General features: G+C 44.5%; 1 protein-coding gene across 7 annotated transcripts in view; it reads left to right on the top strand.

Moving 5' to 3' along the window:
- The window catches only part of NFASC (neurofascin), a 177,900-nt gene that overhangs the window by 81,870 nt on the left and 72,352 nt on the right, over window positions 1–23,678 (top strand). For 5 of the 7 annotated variants that reach the window (XM_074977276.1, XM_074977269.1, XM_074977272.1 and 2 more), the window contains exons 3-7: window positions 3,896–4,001; window positions 4,653–4,849; window positions 5,966–6,088; window positions 7,349–7,519; window positions 12,395–12,445. In XM_074977276.1, coding sequence (XP_074833377.1) covers window positions 3,896–4,001; window positions 4,653–4,849; window positions 5,966–6,088; window positions 7,349–7,519; window positions 12,395–12,445 — 648 coding nt within the window. The remainder of the gene's footprint in view (window positions 1–3,895; window positions 4,002–4,652; window positions 4,850–5,965; window positions 6,089–7,348; window positions 7,520–12,394; window positions 12,446–23,678) is intronic. The other 2 variants (XM_074977273.1, XM_074977274.1) reach the window with 1 other exon arrangement.

A 23,678-nucleotide genomic window follows, 5' to 3' on the forward strand; every position in this document is an offset into this window, starting at 1 on the left:
CTATGATGTGAGGAGAAGGTGGGAGTCACAGCACAGCGTGGCAGTGCACCTGGGGTGTTGTTCGTGGAACATGGTGGTTGTGCTCATTTTCCTCCAGTTTGGGTCCTGTATCTTCCGTACGCTCTGCTGGGCCTTCAGAGATTTGTGTCCCACCTGCCTGGTTCAGTTTTCTCTTTACCTTGGAAAAGCTCCTGGTGGTTCAGCTCTTGCAACCAGGAGAAGGATGTAGGCAGGGTAAATTCCTCCATGTCCTCCTTCACCCTGCCCTGGTGGTCTGTCAGGTCTTGGCTGAGACTCAGTTGCTGCCATCTTTAAATATCTATTTAAACAGCTGAATGAAGAGTTTAACAAGGCCTATCATTGTTCAGCTCAGACATAAACACTGGAACCAGTGTCCCCTGTAAGCTGAGCACTTCAGCAGTTGCCCAGGAGAAATTCAGGTACCATCCATCTGATTAGCAGAGCGCCCACAGCCACCCACATTGGGAAGCGTGTGTGTCTACTGATGGTACACACAACAATGTATTCCATGCATGGGTGGAAAAAGTTGGAACAGTGACTGGAACCTGAAGGCAGACCCTTATGCAGGGCTGGAAGGGAGGCAGGTAAATTAGCTCCCTTGGCAGTTAAGATGCCTTTTTGATTCCTTGGTCAGACACTGTGTCTTACAGGTGCCTGGGTTGCTTTGGGCTTTTATTTAGCCAGATCAAAACTTATTAAATTCTGCTTCAGCCCCCTGGTTGCCTGGCAGGGCAGACATAAGAGGCTCAACAACTGGCTTTTGAATTTCACAACGATCAACTTAACAAAAGGATAAAAGACAAAAGGATCGAGACTTATCATTATTTGATAGGCATCGTGCATGATGTACAATCACAGGTTTGCCAGCTGTGCCTAGTGGAAAAGCATCTCTGTACCAAACACCACCGCCATGTTTGGCACCTACTACCCTTGCTGGCAGTCACAGAAAAGTTGAGTCCAAGCATGGAATTTGTTCAGAGAGACTGAAGTGCTTTCTTAGCACAAAGGTGGTCCTTCCAACTCGGGGATAGGGCATGCTGGTGGCAATGGGGTGAGATGGTTGCTCTGGCTATGCCCATTCTGTACCAATCCCATGGATGAGAAAAGCCTGTCTGTCTCTAGACTGCCGATCTGGCAGCATTCAACCAATGTTCTCTCTAATTTTTTTTCCATTCGTGGGCAGAATAAATTTTATGTTCACCATGATGTGCGGATGTGCACCATCAGTAGAAACACAGGCTCCCAGCTGTGGGCACTCTGCTGATCAGCAGGGTGGCACCTGAATCTCTCCTGGGCGGCAGCCTCAGTGCTCAGCTTGCAGGGAACATTTCATTCAGTTTCCTAAGGTCACAAGTACAGCCTTTTAAAAGGCAGGGTGGGGGTGGGGTTAACATGGTCTGGGACATGTCATCCTCATTGTGAATACGAAAGAACCAGGTTTTTGATGGAGGGGTTTCCTCATATTTAAACAAAGGTAAGTGGGCTGGAAAGCATTTGCATTGATTATTCTAAAGTGGCCATGTTTGGTTGTTGACATATTTATAGTCCCTATAATAGTCATGTTGCATGTATAATCTGATGGATTCTTTTTCAATTAACCTTTTCCTATTTTTTTTTAAATGCTTACGCTACGGAACTAACAGCAAATATTCAGAGTGAATGTAAGTCCTACCCTGTCTCGTTCTTTGTCCATTTAGCCCCCTCGTCCATTCTGATGTAGAGTGGAAGGAGCCAATACCTGCTGCAGAGCAGTGCGGGTCATTGCTTGGCACCGAGTGTATGGGGCTGTAGCATGAGCAATCGCCGATTGGCTTGTGATGGCAAGGCAGGGCAAAATGGAATTTGTATTGGAGATGGATGCAGTAGGAATATTCCTGGGAGCTCAGACTGTGGTTTAAAAGTTCTGAATCAACACTGCCACTAAAAGAGCCCCTCCTACGACTTTATTCTGCTCTGCCATATGACAACATAATTCCATTGACGCTGACAGAGTTACTCTAGATTTGTACTAGATCAGAATCTGTCGCTTGTTTTTAAATCAGGGCTAGCTGATGCCCTAATTTGCAGCTGCTTCTAATGGCTCTTGCACCTGTGCGGGTTCACAATATAGATCAGAGCTGCAGATACGGGCCACAGCAAAGACACAGCAGTCCTTCCGAGGCAGTGGTTCCCAGACTGTAGGTAGGGACCTTCAGAGAGGTTATCTTTGTTTTAATGGTGTTTTATAAGGATTCCTTTCAATTTTATCTTGCCAGGAGTTTCTCAGCATCCTCCTACCACCATTTGTCTGCTTCCAACCTACCTCCCAGTTTTCCCATTGCCTTTCCAAAGTGGCTCTGCTCCTTTCCCTGGCAGGTGGTGCCTTTTGAATTCGAAAACTGCCTGGAGACCCAGTGCTCTGTCCTGGCACAGCTGTCTCATTTTTACTTGTGTGGTGTGCAGAGGGCATGAACTCTGGGTTGTAGAGAATAAATCTGCTCTAAGGGCAACAATAGAACTGCTGCCATCTCATTGCATAGCTCTAGAAATGATTGTATATCTCAGATCTTAAGCAGCCTGGCTCTTCCCAACCTACGGCACCTGCAGAGAGGAATGGGAAGGTAAGAAGTCAGGTTTGTGGGGTGAGCAGAGGGGAAGAGGATAGGGAGTCTGCTGTAATCTAGTCTGCACCCTACCTTAGGTTCACTGCCCCTCTTTATGCCATCTGACACTAGAACACAGGTTCAAAAGAATCTATCCTTAATTAGCTCCATGTCCATTCATTTTCTGTATATAAGGAATGTGCAGACAGGAAATAAGCCCAAAGAGAACCAGAAGGAGCCCTAGCAAAACAGGCGTGCTTTACATGTGTTCCCTGCAAGACCATCTCCTATGGGAATAGCAGCAGAGAGAAGATGGAGTCAGAGAGAGGGAGGCTCACCTTGATTTGCCTCTTCTAGTGAAGGAAGTGGACTTTTGACTGGGGGTGCGTAATTGGAACCCATAATGTGAGAATGGTATTTGGGAGTATTTGAGAACCGTGGCTCTCAGGAGATTTCACTTCAAATAAAGCAGCTGATGTGTCCCAGTAGAAGCTTAAGCTTGTAACACAAACACTAACTGTGGAAAACTGGTATTGCTCAATGTCTATTTCAGAGAAGAACTGAAAGTAAATCTGTTGTTTTGCAGACCCTAGTAAATAATAGACATGCATGTCAGATCAGTTTCCTGTGTCAGATTCATAATGAGCAAGTATCTCCTCTTGAAGGTATTTTCCACAACTGGGTTAAAAAAAACTAGAGTTCAAATTCTGATCCCCTGTTCTTTTGGTGCAGATCAAGGATAAATCTGTTGCAAATCTCTAGAGCTGTTAAATACAGAGTAATGACTCAGAGCCTGACCCTGAACTGATCATTGGTATATTCTTTAGTCTTCCCAAGCCTTACCCCCTAGATACCAAGCTGAAACTATTGCTGGATAAGTGGATAAGCCTGAAAGTTTTCAAACCATTGTCTGGAATGTTTGCTACTTTGATTGCTTCTTGCAGGAACTTATAGGTAAAATATGTATGTCTGTGTTCTTTCTGTGATTGTAATGTTAATAAAGAGAAGGTTTAAAAATAAAATAGTTCACACTAAGTAAGCTGGTGGTGGCTTGAAACAGCTTGACCAGGGAGTTTGAATCACTCAGATGAGAAATATACAGCTCCTATATTTTGAAGGATCCTTCTACTGACACCTGCAATTTTAAAGTTAATGAATGAAAAGAGGGAATTGCACACACACCCCACCAACAAAAAAAAAAAAATCAGAGTTCCTTGGAGGATTCCATTGTAGAACAATGTATAAAATGTTTCTCCTCATTCTTTCTTTTTTTCTTTGTTTGCCTTTTGCAGTGCCTCAGCCCCCCACGATTACAAAGCAGTCTGTGAAGGACTATATTGTAGACCCCAGGGATAACATCTTCATTGAATGTGAAGCCAAAGGAAACCCTGTTCCTACGTGAGTGCATTTTAAAGTTCGCATGCCCACGAGGTCCTGCTGTTTTTGAGCTGTAGAAAAGTTGATGAATATTGGCAAAAATGGGACCGAGATCTAAAGGCATTCCTTCTGGGTACCTGAGCCCATAGTCTGTATGGGTGTAAATTGGCACAGCTCCATTGCAGTCAGCTTATACTAGCAGAGAAATGGGCACATTACAGCACTTAGCTCTGGAATTTAGACACTAGGGTGAAAAAGGCCATATAAATACCCATATAAATTTAATGAGGAAATACGTAAGGGATGAAAGCCTCACACTCATTGAGTCCTTGGCCCTGGGAGACACTATGGTGGAGCCACCAGCTCCATATCAGTGTTTATTGTGTAGGAAAGTGAATGGACAATACATAGCTCAGTGGTTTGAGCATTGGCCTGCTAAACCCAGGGTTGTGAGTGCAATCTTTGAGGAGGCCGTTTAGGGAGTGGGGCAAAAAGATGTCAGGGAGGGTGCTTGGTCCTGCCAAGAGGGCAGGGAACTGGACTAGATGACCTCTTGAGGTCCCTTCCAGTTCTAGAAGATGTGTATCTCCAATTAAATGTAACTATGCTGTAGCTGTTCCTGTGCGACCGTGGCGTGCAGTCGCATAGTTCATGCATGTCCAATGTTGGCAGTTTTTCTTGGACACGGAATGGGAAGTTCTTCAATGTGGCCAAGGACCCGAAGGTCTCAATGCAGCGCAGGTCAGGAACACTGGTCATCGACTTCCGTGGTGGTGGGAGGCCGGAGGACTATGAGGGGGAATACCAGTGCTCTGCTCGAAACGAGTACGGGACGGCGCTCTCCAGCAAAATCCTCCTGCAAGTTTCCAGTGAGTAATGCTGACTAGTTGTGCTTCTCTTAAGGCTGAGCCAGGCAGTCTGTAGCCTCTGGTAGCTAAGTGGCTCTGGTGTGGCTTAAAAAAGTGTTTGCATGACCTAGGGTTTGCCGAAGCGGGGAAAGAAGTGTTTGCCATGCAAATGCCACATCTCGCAGTGTATGTCTGCCTCATTTCATTAATTCAGCCCTTGCAAACAGATCCAAGATCTCCAGTGGTAAAAAAAATTCCCATTGCTGGTGTTGGCTGGTAGGCCTGCCTTCCTTTCCTTCCCACACATGCTTGACCTTGTATCCCACATCCCAGCTGCAATAACTGTATCCTGTCTAACTTCTAAAGTGCCCAGATGCCACAGTGACAAGCACATCACACACACAAGCATCAGTTTATAACTGACCCCAATGGACAGGAGTGTCAGCTGTGAGAGGCACATGCACAGTCTGGTGGCTGGGAACCACAACAGAAAGCCGGGAGACCTGGGTTCCTCTTCCCCACTGTGCCACTGACCTGCTGTTGATGGTGTCTAAGTCATGCAGCCATCCTGTGCCTCAGTTTCCCCATATGTAATATAGGGGTAATAGCACCCCCACCCCAGTGCAAAGGAGTGTTGTGAAGTTTAGTCCATTGGTAATGTTTGTAAAACACTTAAAGATCCTCTAGTCTAAGTACATTTTGGAGGGTGAAATATCATTGTAGAGAAGGAAACCTGGGCATATAAATTTGCATCTGGGCCTTTCCACTGAAATTAAGCCAGGTCCTTGGAGAGAGGGTTATGAACATAAAAAAATGTGAATCTCTCCCGGTGTATTGTGTGCAACTCAATGTCTATTCAGTGGCTAGTCTAGACACTAGGAAGATCCACCCATTCAGGGTAGAGACATGCAAAATCAAACTATCTGGGGCCGTCAGTCCAACCCCTTGTACTCCTCGATATCATGAGGAGTTAGGGAGATCGATGGGAGACCTCCTTCCAAATGCATGGCCATGTAAGTCAATTGCAGAGAAGTTGATTCTAGCTACACAAGTGCCATAGCTAGAATTGTGGATCTGCAATCAACTCACGTGCCTAGTACAGACCAAGCCTATGCTTCTCACATCTTCTGATTTCAGGGTCTCCTTTGTGGCCAAAGGAACATTTGGACCTCGTGGAGATTGATGAAGGAGCTCCGTTGACTTTAAAATGCAACCCACCCCCTGGCCTGCCTCCCCCAGTTATCTTCTGGATGAGCAGCTGTAAGTGGGAACAGTGGCCAGATGGCCAGGGCTCTCTGCATCATTCATTTCATGGAGAGAAATCTTTTCACTGACCAGGATGTGTATTTTAATGCAGAACCTCAACCTCCATCACCCCCCGCTGGCTTCTTTCTGTTTTAATTACAGCAGAAGCAAAGATGAGGCTTGCTGGCATAGGCCAGGAGTGTTCAGCCTCTATGTTTTTGGTTTTTGTTTTATCCTGTGTTCCATAAAGTGGTGAAAAATCATGGCATACGATCCTCTGCATACAGGAACTGTGGGGTTCAGCTCCTGGCATGAGTGTTTGGCCCCTTTGTGGTTCAAAGGTTATAAAAATGTTGGGATGGAAGAGGAGGAGAGACATTGGCTGGGAGCTGAAGCAGGACAAAGACTAGAAATAAAGTGCTAATTTTTAGCAACAAATGCAATTAACTATGGAACCACTTACCGAAGGGTCGGGTGATGGGGGAACCAGATGTTTTTGCTAGAAGATCTATTCTAGTTCAGTCACGGCCTATTGGATGGGAAGCAGGGAATTCACAGCGCCTCTGTTATGCAGGGGTCTGATTAGATGAACTCAGTGGTTTCTTCTGGCCATATGGAATGGTAGAGGTTAGGTGCTGCTAGCATAGGATGAGGAGTTGGACTGGGGATAGTTAGGTGAGCTGATTCTGGGAGCCAATATGGACGGCTGGATGGAGTGTTGGACCTGAGGATTTGAACCACCCACCATCCCTTCCCCCGGTTGTAAACCTATGAGCTCTTATAATCTAACAAGTGTCAGAGGGGTAACCATGTTAGTCTGTATCTGCCAAAACAATGAGAAGTCCAGTGGAACCTTATAGAATAAGAGATTTATTGGAGCATAAGCTTTGGTGGGCAAAGACCTCTGCATCTGATAAAGTGGGTCTTTGCCCACCAAAGTTTATGCTCCAATAAATCTGTTAGTCTGTAGTCTAACAGATTCCCTTCCAGTAGGCCAGGAGAGTGGTGTATGGCTCTCAGATCCCTGTGGGGCATGGCAGCCACCACCATTGTATTTTGTCATCTTCATTGAGTATTTTGTGCCTGGCACTAATTATAAGAACTAGTTTGTATTCATCAGCTCTTGTTGGACTTCAGTGACCCTGCTTCTATCACGCCTTTGCTGCCCTCTCTGGGTGCTTTGCCAGAAGGCACCCTACCGGGTTTAAGGCTAGTGTTTTGAATTATCCAGCAGCGTGGTGGCTTTTGTTTTGAATCTGGTTTTCTCTCTCTCAGCCATGGACCCAATCCACCAAGACAAGCGTGTCTCCCAGGGCCAGAACGGTGATTTGTACTTCTCCAATGTCTTGCTGCAGGATGCCCAAACGGACTACAGCTGTAACGCACGCTTCCACTTCACTCACACCATCCAGCAGAAGAACCCTTACACACTCAAGGTCCAAACCAGTAAGTGTTGCTTTGACTCATCAGTACTTCTTTTAGGCTTTCTGCAAGGGCTCCCCTGCAGATCATGCTGTTGGTATGATGCAGAGAAGGCATCCTGTGCAACTCGGAGGTCTCTCTGCCTGGAGGGCACACCCTTCCCTAACATTGTTTTGAATATCATGAGCATTGGTGACTATCTCAGTTGAACCAGTAACCTGAAGGCCCTTGCGGTGCTGACGACCCTCTATACCTCAACTTCACCAACTGATCAGGTGAAGCTGGTCTATAGCTGATACTACAGCTGTGTTCGTATGAGGGAACCAAAAACCAGCTTCAACAAAGATGAGAAGTCTGTGATTTTATCTAGACTGGGTGGGGGATCAGCCTGTTTAGTTTCTAGGCTTTCTATGTGAGAAAGAGCTCATGTTAAAGCCAGGTTCAGGGTTAGTTCCTTTGCTATGGACCTCAGTGTTTTCCCACTTGAATTGTAGCTACTTTCCTAACAAGTCCGAATGAATGCCGGAGTGCATGCAAGGATGCATCATTGAGCCCAAGGCAGCTAGGAATCCTTAAAACATGCTGAATCCATTTTTTTCATGGTGCAACCTCATTGAATGTGTTGAGATTTCACCAGCATAACTGGGAGCAGAATTATACTGGTCCCAGTTCAGATCCATTCTAAATTGGTGCAACTCCTTTGATCTCATTGGACTTTCATTTGCTCAGGCCTGGCCTGAATGCAGCCTGTTGTTCTTCTGACTGGGTAGAAAGATATTGTGCTTGTGAACACTGAGGCGACTGGCACTTGTACTCTCCTCATTTAACCCATGAGCCGCACAGCACAGGGACAAATGCTGCATAAACAATGAGCTGCTGTTTAGCTCTGTGACTCCCCTCCAGTTAACAGAAAGATTTACGCTTTGGCCTTTTCAGCAATTGCATTGAAAACTTGTGCAAGCTTGCAAGTGATCGCAATTTCAACCCAGAGAAGGGCAGCATCTCTAGGGGAAAGGGGACCGGGTTTATAATTCACTCGAACTACCTAATGAGAAGTCTCCTGAGACAACCTTGTGGCTGGAGATGGACGAACCAGATTATGTCTCTAATCTCATTTAGAGTCCTTTGCTGCCAGTGCAATCATTTCTCCACCTTAGTGATCGTAGACAAGGCAGTCCTGGATTTGTTCCTAATTAGTTATATTGCTTCTAGGTGTCAGAGGTGCACATCTATCTGGTAGCTCAGTAAGCCAAAGGAACAAGGGGAGGAAACAAAGAGTATACATGCCAGTTTCTGGCACCATATTCTCTTCTGTGGTCTGAAAGTAGATTGGTTTCCAGAGGAAGGCAGGTCTCCAGGGCTGATGGATTTCACTGGGGGTCTGCTGGAGGAAATTTGAGAAAGATCATAGTTCTATTCACCAGGCAATGGGAATTTTTTGTGAAGGAGGGAGTAAGAGAGGGGATGAGGAAAGGAGATAATATTTACAGGTACGCCAGCAAGTCAGGGGTCGTCTGTCACTATGTATATATACAGCACCAGGGGACATTCGTGACTGAGGCAAGGACAATAGCAGATCAGTTTGAGAGCAAGAAGATTAGTTGGTCCCTGTGTATGTTGACACTTGGGGTGAAAATTGGAGTATAAATCCAGAGGCTTAACTATCGTTCTGGACCCCCCAGTATACTAAGGATGTGGATGCATTGGAGAGGGTCCAGCAGAGAGCAACCAAAATGATTAGGGGGCTGGAGCACATCCTACAAGGAGAGGCTGAGGGAATTGGGGCATATTTAGTGTGCAGGAGAGAAGTGAGGGGCTATTTGATGAAGCCTTCAACTACCTGATGGGTGTTTTAAAGTGGATGAAGAGAGGCTGTTCTCAGACATCAGAACAAGGAGCAATGGTCTCAAGTTACTGTGGAGAAGGTCTAGGTTGGATATTAGGAAAAACTGTTTTATCAGGAGGGTGGTGAAGCACTGGAATGCGTTACCAAGAGAGGTGGTGGAATCTCCATCCCTAGAGGTTTTTAAGTCCCAGCTTGACAAAGTCCTGTCTGGGATGATTTAGTTGGGGTTGATCCTGCGTTAGGCAGGGGGCTGGACGCAATGACCTCCTGAGGTCTCTTCCAGCGCTTGCATTCTATGATTCTGTGATCACTGGAGGTTTCTAATGCAGTGAGAGTTCAGGGCTATATGCTCTGGGAGTTGGGAGAAAGCCCGCACAACCAACATTTTCAAGACTTCGCAGTATTTATGTTCTCATTACACTTGCTGAACAACATCCCAGCTTAGAACAGTTAACATTTCACCCCTCTGTATAGCTTCACCTTACCAGTTTGCCCCTTGTCTCCATTCAGAGTCAGCTGCAGCAAAGTCCAGTTGCTCCCTGCTGCCCATTTCTCTTCTCAACAACTTCTCCATTCCACACATGCATGTCTCCTTTTTCGTTTTGACCTCCCTGTCGTAGCTGTTTGGCAGCTTTTCCTGTATTCAGCAAGAGAGAGAGACTGTGGCTGAATGCCTCAGCTCACGCTTGCAGGAGCACCAGCAGATGAGAGACTAGAATAGGAAAATATGTCTTAAACCCGTGGTTGGAAGGTCATGTTATGCTATGCAAGAAGCCAGCAAGTTAGAGGAACAGGAACTCTGTTAAAGAAGCATTTACCATAGTTTGAGTGGAGGAGGAGGAATAGTGCTTTTAAGTAGGTATCTAGCTACACACTGTGGAAAAAGTGAAATGTATTTGCTGTGCACACAGGGTAGAACACTGCCAAAGCAGGCCTGATGGTAATCTCACATCGGTCCACATTAACATCCGTGGAGCCCCACTGGCATAAACCTTGATATGAGAAACCAGCTGAGAGCTCTCTACACGTGTGGGCTTAGGAATAAGACTGTGACAAACTGAGCCATACGTAGTTAGTGATTGACAAAGTTTACCTAGATTGTTGGATGATTGATGGAATAGTCACAGATGAATAACAGTCAGATGAATTATCCACGTGCAGACCTGGTCAAATAATGAAAGTATTTGTCTGCAAATAAAGGGTCAGGTTCTTATTTGGTGTAAATGGATATAGCAGCACCAAAGACAATGGAACTGGACTGATTGGCACCAGCTGACCAAGTAGCTGAACATATTACTTGACTGCAAGAAAGAACGTGCAGAAGAAACTATCGATGAATTGACAAGCTCTAAGAGTTCTGAGCTTAGCTGTAAACACTAAGTCATGTGATGTAGCTGTCCTTCATCTCGCTGTCTCTACATTATCCATACTCTCAGGCACTTTGAAAGGCTCATTAAGGCTGCTGCACTGTGGCTTTCAATTATACTGGGCTCTTTCTTAAGTCTTCCCTTGAAATGTCTGTTTTTATTATAGCATGCAGATTCCAACCCAGGAGCCCCCTGGAGGCCCTGGCTATAGAAGGTAGACTGAGGCTCTAATTTTCTGGCTATTACAATAATATTCTCTCTCTGGGCCACATTCGTAGTCCTTTGAAATTAGTGGCTTTTGTCTAAAACTATGGAGGCTGGCTCCTTTAGGAAGTGGGTAATCCATTTGTTCAAAAATGCTTGCATTCTATTATCGATATTTATATTCCATATGGGAGGAAAGAAAATTGCCTTCCCAGTTTGTAAAGATTCAGTAGAAAGATCAGGCTGTATCTTTCTCTGTAGTGTACGAGGTAGGACTGTATTCTTGGTCCATACCTAGTCCCACTGGATTTATGTAGCTCTACCACCCCAATGAGTCAGCTTGACCATTCTGAAAAAAGAGATCCTATGTGTTCTTGATGATTAAGCTTCAGGGCAGTGACTCTTCTTTTAACCAACATGCACAGTTTTTAAATGTTTTAAAAGTTTCTGTTCGTTAGTTGATGTCGTAAGAGGGCTGTGTAGCATCCCTTTTCAAAATCTGGTAAGTCTTAGATCCCAATCCAGTATTTAATATGAGACATTTTTAGAAATGTGAAGACAACCTCAGGTGGTATAAATCAGCCTTGTGTATTGGAGTGCTGCTGATTTACACTAGCTGTGGATCTGGGCCCGTGGCTTTCTCTATCATCCAGCAGTTCTATAATTAGAGCCCTGCAAATGCACTTTATATCTGCAGGTATCTGCATCCACAGGTGTCAGTGTAGCTATCCACTGATTATTTTTGCAGATAAGTATGCAGATATAAATTTTGTATCTGCATAGAGCGCTATCTATAATGCCAATTAACGTTCTCAGTAAAACTGAGTTATTAGTTATTGAATGATGGATGTGTGATAGTGAACAGTGTTTTTGATGAGAAACAATGCACTTTAAAATCCTTTTAATTAAAAGAATTTTATGGCTGACTGCTTGTAGATCCTAATTTTGTTCTGTATGATTACACCTTTCCGTGTGATGGTGCTGTTGCTTCGCTACTTCAAATCCATGTTTTATACTGACATAAAATAACAAGAAATGTGCTTGCCTTGTGTGTTCAAAGAATCAAGAGCAAAACATCACTTCTGTCACATTGGAATGGAGTTTTTCAAATATACAGATACACTCCTTATAGTAAAATAATCAAACGTTTAAAGTGCAGTAAGCATTTAGAAAACCTTTAGCTGATATTTTATTTTTGTATGTTGATTTGATTATCCTTCTTGTACGAATGAAGCAGTCCTTTCTCCTTTCATTGCTGTCTTATGTTGCTGTTTCTGTCTTTCTTTCCAGACTGTCGTTCTTTTCAAAATATTTTGTGTGCTTGTGTTGCACAGCAGCAGTATTTTTACATTTTCAAAATAATTTTTGTGTTCTGGTCTTGGTATTTCATTCCCACCTCCTTGTGTTCCTCCGTTACGCCTTTCATTACTCAGTGCTTGCTTTGTTGCCTTTGGCACGCTCATGTTCTTTTGTTTATTACAGAGAATCCCCATAATGAAACGTCTTTTCGAAATCACACTGACATGTACAGTGGTGAGTCAATACTGACTTCTGGAGAACTTCATGTTCTAACTCCTTTCTACCTAACCCAACTTACTCTTGTGTTAACACCAACTAGGTGGTTGGTCATTGAAACTGACAGGGCAATTGAACAAACAAGTTAACAGTATTGATATAAATATATATATGTACATAGACACACAGTATATAGAGAGTCCTGTTTCTGGTTTGTGCTTATAGTTTCAGCTTCATAAAAACAGCAAATGGGAGAGAGAAAAAAACCAAAAATAGCATACTGTGTCCTAATAATTGAAAATTAAAGCTAAACAATTATTCAAACCTCCAGTTCAAGGGCATTTTGATTCGTGGAGCATGAACCAAACCAAAGCCCAAAGAGCAAGGAGGTTTGGCCAGATTGAATCCAAATCCCCATTTCTTCTGCAAATAGTATCTACTTTGCAAAGAATGGAGAACTTAGAGATAAACCCAGATTTCTCACCATTCAGAGAGTCTCTATTATATTTGTAGCTAAACATAGCATTGAGAAGGGAAAAGAGGCATATGGTTTTCTGAAAAGTGTAGTAATGTGTTTCTTTGTAGCGGTGTTATGCATGTATTGAATGTTTTTTGAAGATTCTCTCTCTCCCCTTTGTCTGGGTCCAAAAACTACCTCTGGAGAATACGTTTGTTGGGGGAAACCTGCAGCATGCTCATAAATTATGCTTCAGAGGCACAATCACTGAGCTCCCCAGGGCACGATCTTCCTTCTGAAATAAATTGGCAGTGTCACAGAAGTGATGTGATCATGTAAATAACAGTGGAGGGTCACAGTGGGTCTGTTTCATTCAGTGCATGTAATAGGGGAGGATATTTGCGTAAAGCACTAGAAATTGAATTGGAACCAAGTATGTGTAAGCTCTGAGGAAGGGGGAGGATGTGCCCACATGCTATGAATTGTGTGGGTGCCTTCCATGATTATGGAGGGACTATCCCCACTGCTGCTGCAGCTTGCGTCATTCCCCCCTTGTTAGGTTAGTCAAGGATGAGACAGGCTCCAGAGTGCCGAGAGGTTCCATTTGCCCTGAAACCATTGGAGGACTTTGGGGAAGGTTTGTTTTTTCTCTCTCCTCCTCCTGTTTCACACAAAGGACTGTATTCTGTCTGCAGATATGCACAGGCAAACCCCAGCGGTGTCCTTTCTTTTGAATAGTTAGAGGAGCAGTTGGGCCTCACATACGATTTAAAGCTCGAAGATTCTCCAGACTTTCAGCCAGCTCCAGCTGACACATAGTTCCTTGGCACATTGCAGAGCAACCCCCTGTGCATTCAAGACTGAGCAAGAAATCGAAGTGCAGTGACAAGGCCACTAGAGTGGCCCCGACACTATATCTGCTGCATCTTAGTTGCGTGAAGCAGAGAATCTGGACCAAGAAGGGTCTGTCACTTTATCATGAGATTTCTATTTCATTGACATCTACCCAAGATGAAAGAAGCAGTCATATGGACATGTTATTGTGAAGGTATCCTACTGTTGGCTTGGAGAATTAGATCAGGAAGGCAGAAAAGCACTGCAGAGCTGATGAATCACCAGTCAGAGAGAAGCTTTGCACTGTCAGGAAGAATGGGAATACTGCTGCTTAAGCAACTGAGAGCCTTGCTAGTTTTGGCAACACGTTGCCTGACTGCAGAAGTCTAAGTGAGTTGGATAAAATCTTGCAAGAGAACTGATCTGTGTTTTCTGCCAGGATTTGCTGCCAAATGAGATGACCAAGAGAAAATTGTTCCCTCTTTTGTGTCTCCCTGCCCGAGACTCGCTGAGAATGCTCTGAGTATGGATGCATTGCCTATAGGTTAGGGGGAAAGAGGGAAACCTCCTCCAGAAATGTGGATTTTTTTCTTTTGAGTGAAAACTAGTCTCATGAACTGTTGGGAGGCATTTGGCACATTAGAAATCCAGAATAGTGCTGGCAGTATGTCTTCCCTGCAAAGTAAGTAGTGTCAGAAGATCTGCTGTGTTTAGCTGAAGTCGGGGATGCCATGGAAATAGGGGGTTTGTTATGCCCAGCACGGATGGCACTGAATGGTTGAGTGAAATTAGCATCCGTAGGAACAGTGGCGGTTGAATCAGTTTATGTAAATCTCCATACAACAGAAGTAGGAGCTTTCTGCTGCGTACCTGTGAATAGGTATAAATTGAAGGGATAAAGGAGAGGAAATCCTATTGAGAACTGTCCTGTGAAGTGTATAGGGTAAATACTCATTGACTAATGAAGATGGGCAAATGCTGTTTAAATCAGTAGAAATTTGAAGTTCTAAGCAAATCCTTTCCACACTTTGCACTGGTTTGGAGTTCACTCTCGCTATGTGATCTAGGGACTGAGATGTTTCCTGCTGGATGGAACACACACTGCATAAGAGGAATGGAATTTTGAATTCAGCAGAGGGAAACTGAATCTGAAGGGGCCTCTACGCTTGGAGCTGGGGCTTGTACTTCCCAGCTCAGGTAGATGTCTGCTTGCTTGGTTTTATCTAGTGCACTAAAGTTAGAAGCGTAGCCATGATGGTAGGACAGGCTAGTTGCCCTGACTACATTTTTATCCAAAACAGCAACTAGCCCCTCCCTCCTGCCAAAGTCAGTGCTTCCGTTCTGCAATTCCTAGCACACTAGCACCCAAACTGGACATTAGATCTCTAGCTTGACGTGTGGATGTGCCCCAAGAGTACAACTCATTCAGCCACCAATACAGAAACATACTGTGTGACCTTGTGTGCCCAATCCAATTTCTCTAAATTCCATACCAGGCCCTCACAACCAACTGTAGACAAGTGACCTACAGACCAAGAACTGTTCTTGGAAATTTTAATGATCTATTTCAAAAAGCATATTCGTGTATCACAAATGTGTCTAATTAGGAATTTGGCTTAGGTTATTTCCCCACACCAGCTCTGTGTACCAAGAGAAAAGCTTTAGAGCTGTAACTTCTTTATGCGGTGTAACCTTTTGTAAATAAAAGCTGGAGACTTGGCAGTGACTATACTCGGAATGCGACTGCAGGGATACTTTAACTTGGCCATTGAAAATTTGGGGAAAGGTAAGGAGGAGGACCTGCTTCACTTGTGGACCCTTAGTACAGATTTCACACTACTGGAGTAACTGAGCTGATATCAATCACTCTCAGTATATCTGCCGGTTTTGTCCCCCCCTTCCTCATCCTCCCACCTTCTGTTGATTCTTAAAGGCCCATCTGCTGTATAAACGTTTTCTTGCTGTCAGGCTTATCCCTAAACTGTAGGTTTTTGAGGCATTGGGAACAATTGTATAGGACATCGAGTTACTGCATGTGGACTTGAATCAATGCTTAGTGCCATTGAGTCTTTCTGTGGGATTTAGCCTCTGATGGTGGGTGCACAATCCCAGGGCTCCCAAAGAGTTTGCAGGGCCCAAGATTCATTTGTATCAATGGGTTTACATTCATGAAGAAGGGCTGTGTAGGTAAGGGAAGACTACTGGGAAGTGGAAGAACTCCCAGCTGTATCACAAAGGTCTGCAGAGGGTTAGAAAGAGCAGTAGCTGGGCCTAAATCAATGCCCTGTTCAGATGCACAAGGGGAGTGCCTAACTCTTAGTGCTGTGTCTGAGTTCGTATACAGGCTCAAAGAGACTGTAGTAAATTGGCCTCCTTCCCTGCTGCGAGTCCTAGCAGTGCCACTTTGCAATAAACGGAAGCTGAGACCTTGAAGAACACAACAGAAACCATTTCAAAACCCTGAACCCAGACCCACTGGCCCTCCCTCAGCACTTGAACAGCTGCCCGGTCTATGGAGAACTTACAATCTGCAGAACCACAGAATGGAGCGAAGGGCATCTACTTTGGGGTCTCATGTATCAGTCTAGTGAACCAGGCAGGTGTATCCGCATCCTAGCTGCAAAAAAGGTCAGCAGATATAGAAGGGATATCTGCGGATTTACAGGGTTCTTGACGTGTGCAGCAAGGGGGGAACAGATGCTTTAACATGATATTTCCCAAAGTTAACATTCACTTACCCCTTTTGGGACTTCAGCCTCATCAGCATATGCCCTCTCCCAGTGCCGTCCCAATACTTATCTTCTGATTTTCAGTCATTTATTTTCTGCTGTGTATCCCTTGCAATCCTTTCGAGTACTACCAGTGGTACACATACCACACTTTAGAAAACACTACTCTAGCTCCTTCTGAATGCTTGGCCACCCACTCAGATGCCTAGTGTTAGGGGCTTGTGAAGAACTTTCCACGTGATGAGGTGGAGATTACAGAGCAAGCTTGTGCATGTGCTATGCAAAGTCACCAGAGCCTACTTCCTCCCTAATTCCTCCCCCTGCTGTGTTCTGCTGTGTGTAACCATGCCAAAGGCAGGAGTTGTCAACAGAGCAGCTCTGCAAGGAGCCGGGTATCTGTCCATACTAATTTGCAGGTGGGTCCTAAGATGGCAGTCACAGGAGCAGACCTGCCTTTGAAGGAAGTAGCAAGGGAGTAGACGGGGGAGGTGTTTTCATCCTCAGATTTGGGGCTTGGCATTATATAGAATCATAGAAGAGTAGGACTGGAAGGGACCTCGAGAGGCCATCGAGTCCAGCCCCCTGCCCTCATGGCAGGACCAAGCACTTTCTAGACCATCCCTGAAAGCCATCTATCTAACCTCTTCTTAAATATCTCCAGTGATGGAGATTCTACCACCTCCCTTGGCAATTCGTTCCAGTGTTTGATCACCCTGACAGTTAGGAACTTTTTCCTAATGTCCAACCTGAACCTCCCCTGCTGCAATTTAAGTCCATTGCCTCTTGTTCTATCCTCCGAGGCAAGGAAGAACAAGTTCCCTCCCTCTGCTTTATGACACCCTTTTAGAAACCTGAAAACTGCTATCATGTCCCCCCTCAATCTTCTCTTTTCCAAACTAAACAAGCCCAATTCTTTCAGCCTTTCTTCATAGGTCATGTTCTCTAGACCTTTGATCATTCCCATTGCTCTCCTCTGGACCCTCTCCAATTTCTCCACATCCTTCCTGAACTGCGGCGCCCAGAACTGGACACAATACTCCAGCTGAGGCCTAACCAGCGCAGAGTAGAGCGGGAGAATGACTTCTCGTGTCTTGTTCACAACACACCTGTTAATGCATCCTAGAATCATGTTTGCTTTTTTTGCAACAGCATCACACTGTTGACTCATATTTAGCTTGTGGTCCACTATAACCCCTAGATCCCTTTCTGCTGTACTCATTCCTAGGCAGTCCTTTCCCATTCTGTATGTGTGACACTGATTGTTCCTTCCTAAGTGGAGCACTTTGCGTTTGTCTTTATTAAACTTCATCCTGTTTATCTCAGCCCATTTCTCCAGTTTATCCAGATCCTTTTGAATTATGACCCTATCCTCCAAAGAAGTTGCAACCCCTCCCAGCTTGGTATCATCTGCAAACTTAATAAGTGTACTTTCTATGTCAATATCTAAATCGTTAATGAAGATATTGAACAGAACCGGTCCTAAAACAGACCCCTGCGGAACCCCACTAGTTCTACTTTTCCAGCAGGATTGAAAACCATTAACTATTCTCTGGGTATGGTTATCCAGCCAGTTGTTCACCCACCTTATAGTAGCCCCATCTAAGTTGTGTTTGAGTAGTTTATTGCTAAGTATATTATGTGACACCATGTCAAATGCTTTACTGAAGTCTAGGTATATCACATCCACCACTTCTCCCTTATCCACAAGGCTCGTTATTCTATCAAAGAAAGCTATTAGATTGGTTTGACATGATCTGTTTTTAACAAAGCCATGCTGGCTGTTCCCTATCACCTTACCACCTTCCAATTGCTTGCAGATTATTTCTTTAATGACCTGCTCCATTATCTTTCCTGGCACAGAAGTTAAGCTGACTGGCCTGTAGTTTCCCGGGTTATTCTTGTTCCCCTTTTTATAAATGGGTACTATATTTGCCCTTTTCCAGTCTTCTGGAATCTCTCCCGTCTCCCACAATTTTCCAAAAATGATTGCTAAAGGCTCAGATACCTCTTCTATCAGCTCCTTGAGGATTCTAGGATGCATTTCATCAGGCCCTGGTGATTTGCAGACATCTAATTTTTCTAAGTAAATTTTAATTTGTTCTTTTCGTATTTCAACTTCTAAACCTACCCCTTTTTCACTAGCATTTTCTGTCAGGCATTCCTTCAGATTTCTCAGTGACGACCGAAACAAAGAAATCATTAAACGTCTCTGCCATTTCCAAATTCCCTGTTACTGTTTCTCCCTCGTCACTGACTGGCCCTACCCTCTCCTTGGTCTTCCTCTTGTTACCAATGTATTTGTAAAAAGCCTTCTTGTTTCCCTTTATGCTTGTAGCTAGCTTGAGCTCATTTAGTGCCTTAGCCATATGCATATGCATATATGAAAAGGCTCATTCCAACATAATTGCAGTAGCAGGGGTGTCCTAAAAAATATGCAAACTTTCATTCAGCTAGAGGCCTGAAGCAGCAATGCCTGCCTCTCCTAGCTAGGGCTGGTGACCAAAAGAATGCTTTGCGTCTATTACCATTTCCCTAGCATCTGTCTTAGATGACACCTACCTGCAACCCAGCTGATGGAAGAGGGACACCTGTTACTGTTTGCGTTAAACCTAAAATACTTTTGTTCTGTCTGCTTTGAATATAAAATTGCAGAACGCCAATTTGGAACCATCCTCAAAGACTTTGATTAGAATCACAGGCTCCAAATGCATAGACTTGAACTCTTCCTAGCATTTGCTTTTCTGGGTTGCATCCAAAACTTAGAGAGAGTCAATATTTTCAGTTCTGATGCAGATAAAACTGCACCAGCTGCATCTTCTGAAACATTAATACAGTGAAAATAAAGTAAGATCAATTGATCTTAGGATAAAAATGGTATGGGAGCAATTCATGAGATTTCAGCATCGGCTGGTCCAGCAGTGTTCTCTGTAAGCTGAGTGCTTGGGTGGCTGCCCAGGAGAGAGTCAAGTGCTGTCCAGCTGATTAGTAGTGTGACCACAGCCAGCAGCGTGTGTTTCTATTAGTGGTGCACAACCACACATGCCTGGGTGCCCATATCAACATTTATTCCACCCATGAATGGAAAAAATTAGAGGGAACACTTTAATCCAGGCCTGAATATGAGTCCTGCAGTCTTGAACCCAAATCCCAGGTTGATAAGTAAAAGCTCACTACCACCTGTGATTCTCTCAGTGCTAGTTTAGTGGGTGGCCTTAATATGTGTGTACTCTAGTTTCCATTTCATTGAAAGGGGGAGATGATATTGACCATCCTTTATAAAGTACTTTGAGATCTATAGCTGAGAAGCGTGATGTAAGAGTTCAATATCATCATTAACAATGTTCTAGCTGGAAAGATTTACAGTTCCAGAAATGTCTTGTTTGTAAGCTAAGGAATTCCACTGGAAATGACAGAATTTTTTCAAACTTGTGTAAAGCTTTTTAAATGTGGCTCATTGTACAGAAAGTAAATAGTTCATTTCTGAATAGGTGTACAACTACTCTTCTGAGTTTCTTAGACATTATTTTGCAAGCTGTTTCAGAATTTTCAAATCTGGACTGCAGATACTGGAGTTATGCTGATGTGCTAAACTATCTTGATCACATCTGCATAAACTTGCTTGTACTTGGTGAATAATGGTGGCAGTAACAGAGATGTATGATAAGCAGAGCAGAAATAAAAATCCACTTCCGATTTTTGTCCATGTTCCAGCCAAATAAATGGACTGAGACTTTTCCAGCTGCCTGACATTTTCTCTCTGTCACACATTTGGAACTGGAATTTTATGTCTGCCTGGAATGATTTCTGCTGCACCCTAATGGCAAAGGGCAAATATTTATCAGTGGTGTGTATGAAGACAGACCCTTATGAGCTACCCAAGTGTGTTTGTAGGGTGCTTTAAAAGAACGGGGAGAGGATACTAATATCCCTCCTTTTGTATTTAATTGTCATCATTAATATTTGCCTGGTAAAATTGCTTGCATTGATTCTTATCCCTGACTGGTCCCTTCCCTGGCTCCTGTACAAACAAGATCGTTGTCGAAGTGAGATGTGCAACTTGGTCAGACATACGTACAGTGAGTGCCAGTCAAATGACATTGGCTTATGGAGAAGTATTTCATGCACCTCTGTGCATAAAGTAGGAACTAGCCGTGGAGATGTGGTTTCCGTGGTGTGGCAGCTGGAGGCAGGGATTGCCTTTGTAACACCAGCCCCTGTGTTTGTAACCCAGCCTCCACACGGTAGGGTTGGGTTGCTAATGTTGGTTTGTCTTAATAGGAAAGGCAGCTTATCAAGTGGTAGGAAAGGAGTTAAATTGGTATGTTTGTCTACTGCATTGGTACACATACTGTGTCATCAAGGTGAGGTCAAGACTTCTCCATGGGGGTAATCCATTAATCGAATAATTCACTAACACTCTCACTGGCACTTTTTGACCATTAATTAATTGTTTTTGTATTTCAAAAGTCACGTGATGTGTATGCACAGCTGGGGTGTGACAGAGGGGAAGGTGTGGTTTGGGCTGCAGGTAGTTTCAAGGGGCCTGATCCAGATGTTTTAATGGTGTGAACTGCACAAACTGCTCTCCTTTCTCATCCCAGCCTCCTGAAGAAACAAACACAAAAAGATTACTGGCCTGTCAGATAGGATGCTCCTCAGATGGGCCCATTAGCCCTTCCTAATCAACTCTGCCTCAAGCCATGAATGTCTCCCATTACTGGCAATCCATCACCTACCCTAGGTCAATTTTGTTCCACTTCCAAAAATGTCACTCCATTTTCCCTGATGCTCTTCTAAACCACCTGCATCTTATGTCCTCATGATTATAAAAGTTAATAATGACAGTCGTCTTAACAGAGGCCTTTATGTTTCCACTGACAGTGTTTGTCTCTGTCTTCTCTATTCTCTTCCTAGTTCTCTGATAACTTTCCTCATCGGTTACTTTGTCTGATTATTTGTAGGCTTTGTCACTGTCCTCCATGCACTCTGGATTCATTTTGTCTTTTAAAGCAAGATCCCCCTTTTAGGCCTAAAAGTTGCCAAATAGAGCAGATAATCCTCTCACCATTATTACAGGCCTAGACAACACTGTCACTGTAACTTCTTTTCAGTCCCCACATCATGTTGTGTGGTGCTACTCCCTGGCTAGTACAGTGAATGCCCCCATTTGGGAATCAGATTACTGTGTCCTACATGACTGTTCTTTGTTATTTTAAAAGACTTGTATGATTTTAACTGAATTCTCCCATATAAGATCCTACAGCAGGGGCAGGCAAAATATGGCCCATGGGCCAGATCTGATACACCACAATACTCTGGACCATGAGTGTCCTGCAGCTGAGCCGGGCCTATGGGCAGGCTCCCCGCCTGCTGCACCCCCACATGCTGGTCAAAGCAGCCGTCTGCTGGGGCAAGTGTTTGCATCTGTGCGGTGCGCCCCTTGGGAGGGGATATTTGCGTGCTGTCCCTACTCCCCAACGTAATTCTCACAGTTCCCACTGGTCAGAGCCCAACCAATGGGAACTGCAAGGGCAGTGCTTGTAGGCATGTGCAGCATGTAGAGACCTGCTTCCCTATGCTCAGGCATATGCCATACAGAGCTGCACATGGTGGCCCCAGCAGCTGGCCACTTTAAGTGGAGTGTGGGGGCACAACAGCAGGGAGCCTGCCTGAGTGTCCCACTGGGCTGCTGTCTGGGAGCACCCTGTGGTAAGTGCCTCGCAGCCAGAGCTTGCACCCCAGCCCTCTGCACCCCTGCCCCTGGTCACAACTCCCTCCCAGACCCTGCACCCCTCCTATACCGCTCTCCCAGCTCAAAATCCTCTCCTACACCCAACCCCTGCACCCCATGCTGCACCCCATCCTCCTGCCCCAGGAGACATCTTCCTCCGTCACCCACACTTCCACCCAGACCCCAAAAATCGTCCTGCACCACAGTCTCCTACCCAAACCTTCCTCCGGTAGCCAATTTCTGTCCAAGATCCCACACTCCCTCAGTTACAAGTGTGGTCCTCAACCATTTACCAAATTCTTGGAATACCCCACCCCATCCTACTGTTTTAATTCTGTCCCTCAAATTGTGAGCTGCACTCTTTCAGCACCAACTCCCCTACAAAACTGAGCAGTGTACTTGTCTACTTCATCAATATCTTATTGAGGACTGAGTCAGTTCCTACAGTCCTTAGTCCTCATGCAGGTAAAATTCCCAATGAGCCACCAACAATGGCTTTGACTAGAGAAGAATGGTAGGCGATGGCTTGATCTGAAGCATCAGATCCAGATCCCACACGAGCAGAATACAACTGAATATCTCTTCTCAAATTAACCCTAAATTGTTGATCTTGCATCTGAACTGCACTTTTCTTTTAGCCAGTTTTGTGCCTTCTCGCAGAACTAGAGAATGCTAGAACTGCAAGGGACCGGCTAGAGCATATGATGATTCTGTGCAAGTCTCATGTCTCTGGTTTCCTTTATGGCGATAATACACAGAACCATGGCAGATGCCCAACTATGAGTGAGATAGTGTATATTCAAGTCTGCAGAATTTCTTTCAATAACCATTTCCGTGGTTAACCATATCAAAGAAAGAAAATGAGGACAGAATTCTGCCCTTATGTAGACTTACACAGCCCATAGACCATGGTAGGTTCCCTGGGACAATGTGTGCTCATGCAGCTGTGCATGTAAAGCATGTAAGTATGCAGGGGTATTGTAGTTGTATATTTCCTTAAGTGCTTTGCTGGATTAAGGAAGATCTGGCCTTAAATTGGTTTGACTTGGATTTATTTTGTACCCAATATTGCTTAAAATTTATCACTTGATTTTCCTCTGGATGCTTTGAGAGGGAACACTTAATTAGACATAAATGCTTCTGACCTCAGCATCTTGGCAAAACTTGTGCCATCACTAGCCCTAGAATACTGATCTTTCAGAAGGGAATGTTGTGGTTTTATTATGGGAGCACAGAAAGGAGTCATTCTGTTTGATAGGGTACATTGGTGCATTTGTGAGACTGAGTAAAACCGGCTTTATTTGGACGATGATCTGGTGCCCTGCTATAATCCTGCAAGGGGGTCGTGAAACCCCACCAACTGGACACATGCACTGCTCGTTTGCCCTTTGCTGTGATAACTGAAGGTAGTTTACCCACATCTCAAAAGTAATTACGTGACTGGGGCAAGCTTTAAATATGTAGGCAGGTGCACAGGGCACTGTCATGCAGTACTGACCA

Source organism: Carettochelys insculpta, chromosome 26 (assembly GCF_033958435.1).
Source record: "Carettochelys insculpta isolate YL-2023 chromosome 26, ASM3395843v1, whole genome shotgun sequence".
In the NCBI taxonomy this organism is placed as follows: Eukaryota; Metazoa; Chordata; order Testudines; family Carettochelyidae; genus Carettochelys; species Carettochelys insculpta.